Genomic DNA, 13,229 nt, shown 5'->3' with positions numbered 1-13,229 from the left:
ATGAGTTGGGTAGACCTTAGGTGCCATTCTGCAAACCGTGTTTGAGGGAATGCAGAAACTGTTTTACACTTGAACATCTGGGGCTCACTGCATGGTCCCAATAACCAATGAGACAGCACAACGAAAGGCAATGAATCCCAGATGTTCGATATTGGTCATGGGCCATAGAACTGGCAGATTACAGAAAAGCAGGAGTAGAAGTATCTTTAAGTTTAGCAGAATGAGAGGGAGAAAAGCTTTACAAGGATCAGCAGACAGCCATGTCTCCTCTGCCCAAGTTTTCATTAGGGGTAATGTTATGATCCATGTCACACTGAAGTCATTGTGTAAGCAAAAGTTATTACTTTTTCATGAAAACTGCTTAACTGTACTTGTTTGGAGTGCCATTTTTAAGTTCAGTGTGTAGTGCCCAGTGCTAAGGCTCAGCTCTCAGATTTGCAAACCTTCAAGGAACAGCTGGGCCATGAATCCTTTCTGCTCTGATCCTGTTACTGAATGAAGAGAGAATGAGGACAAATACAGTAACCCTAATTTCTCGTGTCCTGCTTTTCCTTCGGCTTGTCGTACCATGACTGTGAACTGCTGGTAGATGAATGAGACACCTGCATTGCTTTGTCTCTATCTATCCCAGCATGGATGTGGTTTGAATACAACTGACAGAATGAGATGGACAGTTATATGTCAATCAATACTACAATATCACTGAAAGCACTACAGAAGTATGTGCTGGAAATTGTAGAAATCTACACACTTAGTCATAATTTTCACAGCAGCTATAAATCAGGTAATAATGACCCCAATATTACTCCAACTATCTGCACTTTCAACATACAGAGATGAACATGGACCATAACCTCAGACCTGAACACCTTCAAGAACACTCGGGTTTGTATTTAGTTCTTACATTCCAGTTACCTAAATGACATTTGCAATTTCTTTGGGCAAACAAGATATCCCACATTATATGATGATTTCTGTTGGACAGAAAACTTTCCTTCTTTTTCTGTGTATAGAAAAACTATATTTAAAATGAAATAGGCTGAGGCTACCTACAGGAATAATCTCCAGAAGCGAGGTTATCCTAATAAGCATTTCATAAGCAGGTCAGAATAGGGATGGAAAGAAAGAATGAGAGAAAAGTGGCAAATAACACAAATTTTGTAAAAACTTTGTTCAATAAGAATGGCTCACGATACCTCATAACTGGTACCCTGAACAAGTCCCCATATTCAATCCTTAAGATCTTTTAAAAAAATTGTCTAAGTAAGGACTTCTAGTGAAAGAAGGATGTATCAATATTCAACATCAGTGTGTATTTCATCCTCAGTGAGTAGTTACTGCATGAGACATAACTGACAGTTTAAAGAGAAAGCTTTCAATAGTTTCATTTTTTCCCCAAAGCCCTAAATAGATCACACAGCAAAATCCTGAACTGACACTTCAGAGATGCTACGGAGACCATTTTTTCCTTTTTCTTTCTGACAATATTTTTAATACAACACTAAACTAAGAAAATATTAAGTAGAAAATTTCAAAAGCATCAAATATCTTAGGAAGACAAGCCTCTACCTTCTAATGCATCCTACTCTTAATTTGATACTAAATTGACAAGAAGCTGAAAAGGTGTCTGAATTGTTATTCCATGGAGTTTGCAGCAGTCAGGCAAAACACATTTGGCTTCATTTGCATCTTCAAGCATGAAAGATTATGTGAAACTGATATTAAAGATACCCGAATTATACCTTGAGAATGTATAAGCAAGAATGCAAATGATTAAGGAAAAGATATCTTGAACAAGAACACTAGCAGCAGGCCTCAAAAGGATGGGCAGATATCGTTCTCTCTCGTATTTGTTTCTTAGTAAGTATAAATATTATATAAATGTATATACATATATATCTCAAGATCTGGTACCACCTTGCTATCTCAGTACAGTCTATGTCTCTGACCTCTCGCAAGCATTCCTGGGTCTTTGTTGTTTTGCATCCAGCACCACCATGTAATTCACTCACTTGCTGAAGCTGTGCTTGACACCACAGGGTACAAAATAACACAGGAACATTATCTGTGGAAGAAGATAAGATTGCCTGACGCTGGGAATACTCCTATGAACAGCAAAATCAGCTTTGCCCTTTCAAAAGTTAGATCAGCTGCCTGCCTGATTGATTGCCCTCCCCCTCTTTTTGTGGTCTTTTAAGAGTTCAAGAATTGGCCTGAAAATCAATATAACTCATGTAGAAGCCCCTCCGAAAGAAGAAAAAAGAAATGTGATTTTAGTTTAGGAAACTATTCACTAGTTTCTGCTGGGTGCATCTTTGAAGTACCAGACAAAATGCAGGAAGCTTTTCTGAAAACACACTCATTAAATTTTTTGGGCTAGAAAGGGAAGAAGTAAGGTCATGTTCTGCAAATATCCTATATACAGAGAAAGAAAAAAGCCACTCAAGTGTTCTGACACCGCGCTGTGACATATCTCAATCATTTACAGGAAGCCCTCAGCAAAGAATGCAAACAGGAAAGTTCTTCCTCATGAATAAGCTTGCCTTTTAGCCAAAAAAGATCCCCAGCTGCCCCGTGTAAATTCTGCAGATGAAAAGGAATTCTGTTTCTAAAGTCCCTGAAAGTCAAACCACTCTCACTATATACAAATCTCTACATAGAATATTTCCTTCCAAATACATATAATCAGCTATCTTGCTCAGCTACGATAAAGTAAGAGGACGCATATGGCAGTTCTGGATTCCTTAGTGCTACAGAAATTGTTCAGAAAGTTTACTACTCATCCCTGATACAGAAAGTAGTAAAATAAATTTTAGTTACTGGGATAGGAATTTACCAAGTTACAAATCAGAAACAGAAATTAGCATGAGATTCAAAACAAGAGCTATTTACACAGTGTGTAATCCAGGGACTTTACAGCCAAGAGATTTTATTCAGAAGTTTTGGAGGTGAAATAAAAGGTGACATATTTACAAAACCAACAAAGCACCCCAATCACAAATGTAGCTGGAAAAGGTTGGCTTGGGGCAGAGTGGCTGGAAAGCTCCCCGGTGGAAAAGGACCTGGGGCTGCTGGTTGACAGCCAACTGAATATGAGCCAGCAGTGTGCCCAGGTGGCCAAGAAGGCCAACAGCATCCTGGCTTGTGTCAGAAATAGTGTGGCCAGCAGGACCAGGGCAGTGATCGTCCCCCTGTACTTGGCACTGGTGAGGCCGTACCTTGAGTTCTGTGTTCAGTTTTGGGCCCCTCACAACAAGAAGGACGTTGAGGTGCTGGAGCGTGTCCAGAGAAGGGCAATGAAGTGGTGAAGGGTCTAGAATACAAGTCTGATGAGGAGCAGCTGAGGCAACTGGGGTTGTTTAGCCTGGAGAAAAGGAGACTGAGGGGAGACCTGATTGCTCTCTACAGCTACCTGAAAGGAGGTTGTACCCAGGTGGGTGTTGGTCTCCCAAGTAGCAAGCGATAGGATGACAAGAAACTGCCTCAAGGGTTGTCAAGCACTGGAACAGGCTGCCCAGGGAAGTGGTTGAGTCACCATCCCTGGAGGTATTTAAAAGACGTGTAGACATGGCACATAGGGACACAGTTTAGTGGTGGACTTGGAAGTGTTAGGTTTACCGTTGGACTCAATAATGATCTTAAAGGTCCTTTCCAACCTAAATGATTCCACAATTCTAAGATAAAAAGCATTATATTTCAAGGAAGAAATTTCTAAGTGCTTATTTACTGGCAACTTGCATCTTTACTGCAATATAGTGACATTGGACTAGATGACCACTGGTCTAATTGACTAGTACATTTCCTTGGTTTTGGTTATTAAAACGTAACATAAATAATATAAAACACCTGCCCAAAATGTCACTTTATAAGGAAAACTTCTACCTTATGAGTTTCTCTGTGCTTGCATGATGAAAATGAAAATGTAAATTACGTGCAGAGAATGACAGAAATCATTGACAATCCCCCCAATTAATTCATGAGGTATCTGCTACTCTCCTGTTTTGCTGAAGACACGCATGGTGGGGGAAACCACCCTATCACACTCCAAACGAAAGCTTGACACCATGTACCTAACAGACTGCATCAGAGATGTGCTTATCAAGAAACCTGCTACCAGGTGTAAAGACAAGAGGATGACTGTATTATACAGGTGTTGAACCTGACTCTGCAGATAGAGAAACAGCCAGCGTCTCTAACAGTTTTGGTCATGTCATCATATATACTACCAACATATTTCTACATCATCAGTAATGAAAAGTGGTCATGACCCCCAAATATTCTATGCATTTTTCCACATAAAATGAAAAAATGTGTTCCTCCCTCTACAGAGCATGCAATCTAAATTTCTATCATCGTCGTTAGAGGTTTTTGTATGCCTTGATAGGTTATAAACTGTTACAGCTTAATTTTAAGTTAGAAGTGCATTGGAGAAGTCTAATATATCTAGCTCCTTCTAAATTGCTCTTTGTCAGATACGATGGCTTTCCACTGTCTCCTCCCACACACTTTCCATCTCTCTTGAAAATTGCCTCATCTTTGAATCATTACTGTTGTAATTACAACAAGAAGAATCAGTAGTAGAATAAAAAATCTTTGACAAAGAGCATTATCATGGGACAAAAATATCCTGCTGTATCCAAAGATAAAACAATGCTGCATTATTAATGTTTCTATCGAATATTGACTTCATAATAAGGTTAAAATCTCAATCTTTACACTTTAGATGTGGTGTTCCTTCCAGTCTACAAAAAATATAAACGTGTAAAAGCTGGAAAGGGCGTAGTCATCTCAAAACACTCAGGGAAACACAATTTTTAGTAAACCTTTTTTTTTTTTTTTTTTAGTAAAAACAGAGGTGGCATACTATCCATCTCGTGTTCAGTTGGGTGAGTCTTGCTACTTCAAAGGGAGAGGATTTGAAGTATTTACCTACTGGGTGTAATATTTACTCTTTGTTTGGATGTTTCAGAGCGGCTCAATATATACATTGACAACCCATTGTTCTGCAAATACAGAACACACAGATTAGTCTCCTTGGCTGGATAAATGATCAATTCTACTTCTAAGAGTGGCATTAGATTCTTAAAGGGGATGACAGTACAAATCTTAACATAGGCATTATAAAATAATACCTAGAAGGAATGCTTCCTTTTCAGCTCATTTAAAGTCAGACTGGAGGAGAGCTCATATAGTTCAAAGATTTTCTAGTCAGCTTTCTGCCCCACGGCAGGATGAATTACCTCTCTGCTATTCCCAACAGACGTTTGTCTAAATTGTTGTTAAAAGCTCCATTGATGAGGATTCCACAACTTCCTCACACAACCTACTTCAGTTTTTCATTTACTGTTGCAAGGTTTTTGCTAACACCTAACCCAAATCTCCCGTACTGTAACTTAAATTTCATATCTTAATCACCCCAGAGAGCCCTCTCTTTTTCCTGCACATTTTTAGATATCTGAAAATTTTAGCTTATTGCCCACCATGTAGGTGACAGGATTGTGGTTCTTTCAAATCTTTCTTCTTTATTCAAGGCCCTGAAAACACAGAAGATACAGTATAGAGCTAATACAGCTTTCCAAATCCATTATTTACTAAGGAACACGTCCTACCATTTGACATTTTCAGCAGAGGCCAAGGACCCAGTGGAGGAAAGGGAGCGGAGTTAGACTCTGAAAAGTGGTCCCAAGGCCAGGGAGAGCCTTCAGAGATGCACACGTCACCCCTGGCTCTGTTCTGCCTAGCAGGTAGAGAATTGGAGGTTCAGCTCTATGGCTGTCAAAGGGGGTACAGCTCATTTGCATTGGGGGAAAAAAAAAGGAGCGAAGAAGATAAGAATTGTCTTGACTGTAATCCGCAGCAGAGTATCTGTAGTATCAAACATCCTTCACTACAATCTTTTGCCACTTCCTGTCTCAAAGCAGCAGTGCTTAGCCTCGCCTAAGGTAGGACGCGAGCAGACGAGCAAGGCTTTGGGAATATGACAGGCTGCCACAAAGAAAACCTTCTGGTGAGAGCTTACCTTACAAGATACGATATGTTTGCAGACTTCTAAATTTTACTTATAAATATTAAAGATTAAATCCTGGTTTCACGGGCCTCTGTGAGATTTTTACCAATGACTTAATAACAGATGTATTTCATCCTGCAGGGATATGAATTACAGATATCACACTGTTCTTCGTATACAATCCTGATAGTTTATGTGAGAACACCGTCCACAACAGTTTAAAATCAACAGTTTTCAACATCTGAATATTATTTTTAGTGAAAGTAACGGATCTGTCTTATAACAGCACACTTTAACAACACTCAGATGATTCAAGGAAAAGCCAAATCCTCCATCTTAACAGTCTGGCGTGAAATTGGTTCAAGATTTAGCAACTGCTATACCCAAGTCTTTTGCTTTGTTATTAGTTTTCCAATTTTTTTTTCCTCATCTAGATTACCCTCTATTATTTAGTTATAACTTCCTCCATAATTGCGATCAATGAATAGTAATCACTTAATAAACATATCCTGACAGGTCTATTTTTGCACTGGGAAAAAATTCATTTTCTTTATCATCACTCCAGTAAGCAAATTTTCTTCTTACCTGAAGTAGCAAAGCGAAACGCAGTGCCTGGTGCAGAGTTCTGCTCTGCTACGTACAGCATTTGAGCAAGACCAGACACCGCTCCTTTCATTTATACGTTATTTATCAAAATCAGTGTAACTTGGAATTTGCACTCACTGATTTTTATACCTAACTCTATTGCTGCAGATAGGTAAAAGCTGCTTTGCACAAACAACTTGTTAACACTGAGCTAATAATAGTGGCGTTCCAAGAGACTCTTCAGAGTGTTTTCTTAAAATGCAGGTAATGCAGAGAGAAACTGCATTTTTGTTCAATTTTTTGAGCTTAGATTCTCAACATCAAAAGGCCAAAGAGTGTGCATTCTGTCAACTGTCTATAAAGGCCTAATTTGTTATTAAATAGAATAAAATAGGAACTTGTATACCTGCAGGTTATCATGATTTCTCTCCCACTGCCATGTGAATATAGCACGTGAAACTGGTAAAGAAACACAAACATAAGCAAATGCGTTTTGCTTTGTGTATAGAAACCTGGACTTTTTCCTCACAAATCAGATCAATTTGTTCTAAGTGGGCTTGGCCTAAAGTCCCTGGAATCACAGCAAGTTTTTCTTCAAGAGACTTCAGGCTAGGTGTAGCAGTAAACAGAAATGCATAGTAAATAATCTCTCCTATGGGATTCACATTCTTCTGCTTGAAGTCCGTAGGAGAAATTCTCCAACGTCTCATGAGGTAAGCCTGGCCATTCCTTGCTCCTGAAGACCTAATATGGATATTCAAAAATTCAAACTATGTACAGGGAAGGGAGAGATTCAACCTCTGCTCATGTGCTGTCTTACTCCGGTCTGGCCTAGCTTTCCCTTGGGACAGACAGACTGTGCAGTTTGCCAGGTACCTTCCAAACAGGACTAAAACAATGGCTTTGATTTAAAAAAAAAAAAAAAATTAAAAAATTAAAAATCAAGGTTTGAATATATGAAATTTTCTTTCCTGAATATTACCTTTTTAGGTGGACCCTCCTCAGTGAGTAATTCTGACATTAAATGGTCTGTCAGCGTTTCAGTTGAAAGCCAAACCATAAAGCGAGTACTCTAAATTAAAATGAGTTTCCGTAAAATTTAAATATACTTTAGTTCTTCACACTAACATTTCAAACCTCTTGAGCAACTCATCCTTGTTCCAAAGTATCAATCCACTCTAAGGACAAATTTTCCAGTGGTAACTTCTAGCATTTTTTGTACAAATACTGACAAAAATTAGTTTTAGCACCCTTATCCTCCAAGCTGTGTTTCAGCCCCACGAAACACGAACCAGTGGGATCCAGCTGAGCTGTCCCTCTGAACCGAACTACATTTCTGTTACGAACCTACAGAAATTTTTACTAGTACAAGCCAGCCACGAGAATACGTACCTGTCCACATACAACAGGCACAACCTATGACTGCACAAATTTAATATACCATAACTAGGAGGGCAAACAAATTTTTTGGTCTAGTCACATCTTTGCAACAGCCAGACCCACATTAAGTTTCAAGGAAAGCTTTCTAATACATACCAAACAAAAAAAAGCTTATGCATATTCTAATCACTTCAGCAGTATCTCCTTTTCTCTGAAAAGAAGAATCGATTATATACATCAATAATAGGGAAAATATTTATTTCACAGCTCTGAAAATTAGACTAAAAATCTCACTTCAGAGTTCACTAGTTTGGCTTGTAATTTTCAGAAATCTTTTAAGATCTCAGTACAAGGCATCTTTTTGTATGCACAGTAATGAAGGCTTTAAATACACTAATTACCTCTAAACATATTACTAAAAGATTATAAACCAAAAAAAATTTTGCGAAAAGCAGCAACTTTTGAAATAAGCAATTATTACATAATTTAATGCAAAAAAAATATATACTAGGCATTTTGTAAAGGTCTGGGAAGTATTTAATATGAAAACAAAATGCCTGGATTAATCTAGCAGAGATATGTTGATATGATGGAAGTCAGAAAGCAATTGTGAAAAAACACTCTGCATCTCTGCTGGTGACAAAGTGTTCAGTCATAAAAGCTTTGATTTAAATCATATTAGTGAAGTGTGGTGGAAGCATGCAGCACCACAACATCAAAGGATACGTCCCAAAAATATGTTTTGGGGTTTTTTTTCTCTCTCCAATAAGGGTATACTTTTAGTTTCCAACTTGTGTGTGTATTGGAAATGGTTTGTATATCCAGGGAGAAATCAGAGGGAAATGAAAAAGAAAAACAGCTTGAAGGATGCACGAATTTCACCAGACTTTTAAGTAAAGAAATAACAATTCACTTGTAATAGGACTGTCCCATTAGGGTCCCTGATTGCCACGAAAATCTCAATTGACCTACTCTTTTTCTTTGTTAAATTCACCACTTTAAGATAATGAAAACAATATGATCTTTGATTTGGACCCACCAGGTTTCTTTTAAGGTATTCCTCACAGTCCTCCAAAAATTCTTTGGAGAAAAATACACTCGCCTGAATCTCATGTTGCCTCAGCAGTTGGATACTCTTGTTCCAGATAATATTGCTCAGACTTCTCAGAAGAAATGTGATCACTCAGAATTTCAAATTTTTGATTATAGGTAAAACAACATTTTTTTTTTTTCCCTTCATTTTCAGTAACTTTATAAAATAATCCAAATACACTACCTGACTGCTTGTAGACACAAAATAACAAACTTCATTTAGAAACAATTAATTCCTCCTCAGAATAAATTTTCCAGCACGGTAATTGAGAGGATAGAACATCGTTGGCTTTGTGTAAGTATAACCTTTTTGAACTTCCCAGGCTGACACATCAGAGCCGAGATGCAATCGTGTTAGTCACGGCGCTCTGCGTGACGCCGATGCTGTACTGAGCAGCACGCTATTAGGAAAGGGTACAGCAGCATGCCGCACTACCGACAGGGCCCTCCCATGCTGGGATCGTCTATATGCAAACACCATGCCCACTGTCACGGCACAACACAGGAGAATGCTAGGCAGCTATTTCTGTTAACACCAGGAACACTTATTCCTCCACAACTTGACCCCTGCTCTGTGTGGTGATGGTGGCGATGTGTTTCAGATGTGATGTATAATAGCAGGAGAGCACTGATGCATCAGACCAGGAAATTAAAAAAGATGCCATTCACACAAAGGAATGTTTAGTTAAGTTTGAAAATCTTGGCTCAGACGAGGCCGTGATGGCCCATTTGTTACATCTTTACTTACTAATCTTCATTTGCTGTGGAATTTGTTGTTGGGTTTTTTCTCTACAAATCAGGCTGTTAGTGATTTCAGCTGATTCCAGGGGCTCATCCGCATTTCACCCAATGCATTTTGAGGTAGAGATAATATCTGAGAGCACTAGGGTCCTTAAGGGAACAGCCTATTACAATACACGACAGTAACTATGTTTCTACGATTTATGAAAAGAAAGCAGTATGTGCCTGTTTCGGTGCCTGTCGTTTGCCTACCAATGGTGCAGTGCTCCCCATTCCAGCCCTCTCTGCATTCACATTTCCCATCTTTACAAGTTCCGTGCTCCGTACAACGGGGATGACACACGCGCTGGTCGCACGCCACTCCTGTCCACCCATCTTCACAGCGACATGCTCCGCCGATGCACACCCCGTGAGTGCCACAGTCTACAGAGCACACTTCTAGGAGGAAAAAAAAAAAAAAGAATAAAGATTATAGCTAGCTTATGCCAGCGGCAGTGGGGCGGCAGCACCAACCTAGTCATGAAGGGAGAAGTGAGGGGAACAGGTATGCTTTGGCTACATGCTGTCAAAAGTGGCCTATTCATATTCTGAGCAAAACTAGAATTTCACTTTTGCTTAAAAACAAACCAAATGACGTTAAAAAGTTGTTCAAAAAAGAATATGCTGGACAGACTGCTGTAGAGCTGTCCCCTCTATTCAGACGCAAACAAGTTTGAGGCGGCTTCCTCGAGGCCGGTGAGCGGTGCAGGAGGGGAGCGCGCAGCTCTGTGTTACTCAAACCTCGATGGACCCCCTGGAGATTTCGATACAGACATCGATTTGCAAAGAACGAGATGGAAACTCACCTAAAACTCACTCAGCAAAGCCTGGTGACAATTCAGGGTCACTGAGACTCTAGGACTGACGTGTAAAAGACACTTTCAAGGGAGAGATTTTGGAATCCTATTACTAACGCAGTCAGTTATCCAGTGTCTTACTCCAAAAATTCTTTTACTGCTCTCTGCCAGCTGAAGTTGTAGAACAGCAAATAGAGGGGTCTTTTGCTTCATGCAGCATCAAAGAAAGTGACGGTGAGACTCTCATTCATGAATTATTTTCTGGCTGCTGACGCATGAAGCAGAAAACCCCCACATCTTCAGATTCATTTCACTGGTGGGGTATGCTAAGTCATTAATCTTAAGAAATAACTGAATAAGTGTGAAAACTGTAAATATTATTTTGAGAGACTTGCTTATGGCCTACAGCTCCGTCTCAAGGTTCAGCTTACAATATAAATGCCAAATTCCTGGTGTTTCTTCCCACAAATAGAACATTTGCTGCCTTGTCAAAACTGTTTTTTTCTCTTCAGCTCCTTCTGTTAGGATAATCAAGTTTTACAACTGTAGCTTTGGAGAGGATGACATTTTTTAGCCTACGCTTTTGTGCCTGCTTTTTGGTGTCTCTTTCTCTAAAATTATTTTTTTAATATTCCATAAACAACTGAAAAGGGAAAAATAGCCTTTATTTGGAAAGAGATTTTTCTGGTTTGTGATGTTTTTCATAAATGAGTAGCATTTTGATGCACAACAAAGCAACCCCCCAAAACGTACTTAATTGTACTGTTTTCCATTCCTCAAATGTTATAAACATATTTATAAATTATGGAAGTTTTCATTTAAAGTTGGGAAACAGATGTGAAGCACTGAAGTGAACTTTTTCAGTCCGAGTGAGGGTCAGTATTAGAACGAAATGCAGACTCCTAACCTGCATCCCCCTCAGCCCCCCAGCTCACAGTCCCAAATTAAGAGTGTCACAAAAAAGAGCATCTCAGCTATATACAACACTTCTTCCTGACATAACCAAACAGGACCAAACACATTCCAGAGACAATTTCCTAATTGTTTTTTCGAACTTGCCATAGATATTAACATTTTAATAAAATTATTGGAAAATTGGGAAAAATGGGGAAAAAAATGCAAAATTGGGGAAAAAATGTTTTTCTTACCAACGGAGCAGTCAGGGCCCATCCAGTTGGGATCACAGCTACAAAGACCTGTGTCAGACAGGTAGGTACCGTGCCCGCTACACTGGTCTGGACACTGGGCTCGGGGAAGCTCACAGTTTATTCCACCCCAACCTGGGCTGCAGAGACATTCTCCATTCACGCAGACTCCGTGGTTGGAGCACGTTGGATCTAAGCAATCAACTACAGGAGAAAACAAAAACAACGTGGACAAAGGTCAGTTCACACAATATGATGTTCGGAAAACATGTAGATGCGTGCTCTGAAAAGCTTGTATCACTGTCATAAAGCAAATTGATGTAGTTCTTCAAGTCATATTAACACCTGGTCTGAGAATGGGAAAGTGCAAAGCAATTTGAGTTTTACATTAGCTCGAAATAAAACGGTGTGACTGAGCAATGAAAGCTTACTGCAGGAATACTGTAGTGAAGAAGCACAAAGACTTAAAAATAACAAATATACACAGTAAAAGTTCCACACAGAAGCCTTCACCTGGGGACATTTCTTCTGAAATACGCTGATGTTCCAATGACTCATGTACTATATTTAAATAACAATATAAAAAAAAAACTGAATAAATTGCACTTTTTACAGGATCTTTTTCTTTGGCGTATCCTCATCAATACTGCTATTATTATTATTGAAATGCTAGAGCATTGTGAGAATAACATTATGGTATCCACTTTAAGTACCTAGAAGTGAAAATATCAGTGGCTTTCAGCTTCATTTAGACTCCTAAATTATTCAGGCACTTCTGAACATTTGAGTTGTGGTCCATTAGTAGCTGAGCTGTCAAACTGAGAGTCCTAGTTAGTTCAACCTGTATTCTAACCAGCAGATAATTCCTCTTCAAGAAATAAAGAAAAACAGATACAGATAGGGATTTCATCTTTTCTCAATCCAGAAACAACAGAATAAGAAAGCAAAAATAGTTAGAGTGGAAAATCTTCCAATGAAATTTCAGTTGCTATTTCAATCCTGATAAATAAAGAAATGTTATGAGCTGTCTTTCAAATAAATGCTATCAGAAACATTATGGTTTTCCAAATTTTTATCTTATATCATGAATTTGTATAAGTATACTATGCTCTACCGCAAATACCAACCCAGAGCTTTACCAACTGCATTTTGCTGTGGAATTGAGGGCCAAGGTCAAATTCATGTCCTAAATAAAATGAATTCATCTCATGACTCATAACAGAAGGACAGAGAATGACTGGCATTCTCTCTTGTGGCTCCAGGAAGATCTGAGTTTATAATGAAAGTGATTTATCTCTCATCTTTTCCAAACTGATCCTTCTAAATTAAGGCAGAGATATTTTCACTCTACCTTATGTGAACAATACTTGATCTTTCAAATCTCAACTCTTCTATAAACATAGAGTCTTTTCAAATGATTTTATGTAGTTGCAGAACATTTAA

At 38.8% G+C, this 13,229-nt stretch overlaps 1 protein-coding gene across 14 annotated transcripts in view; it reads right to left on the bottom strand.

Annotated features, from left to right (window-relative positions):
- The window catches only part of TENM2 (teneurin transmembrane protein 2), a 683,800-nt gene that overhangs the window by 72,606 nt on the left and 597,965 nt on the right, over nucleotides 1-13,229 (bottom strand). For 10 of the 14 annotated variants that reach the window (XM_054842022.1, XM_054842024.1, XM_054842023.1 and 7 more), the window contains 2 exons: nucleotides 11,790-11,990; nucleotides 10,031-10,243 (listed from right to left, as the gene is read on the bottom strand). In XM_054842022.1, coding sequence (XP_054697997.1) covers nucleotides 10,031-10,243; nucleotides 11,790-11,990 — 414 coding nt within the window. The remainder of the gene's footprint in view (nucleotides 1-10,030; nucleotides 10,244-11,789; nucleotides 11,991-13,229) is intronic. The other 4 variants (XM_054842025.1, XM_054842027.1, XM_054842030.1 and 1 more) reach the window with 1 other exon arrangement.

Source organism: Grus americana, chromosome 14, assembly GCF_028858705.1.
Source record: "Grus americana isolate bGruAme1 chromosome 14, bGruAme1.mat, whole genome shotgun sequence".
NCBI lineage: Eukaryota > Metazoa > Chordata > Aves > Gruiformes > Gruidae > Grus > Grus americana.
Note: the sequence above shows the minus strand (reverse complement) of the source record. Positions and strands in the feature narration are given on the sequence as shown.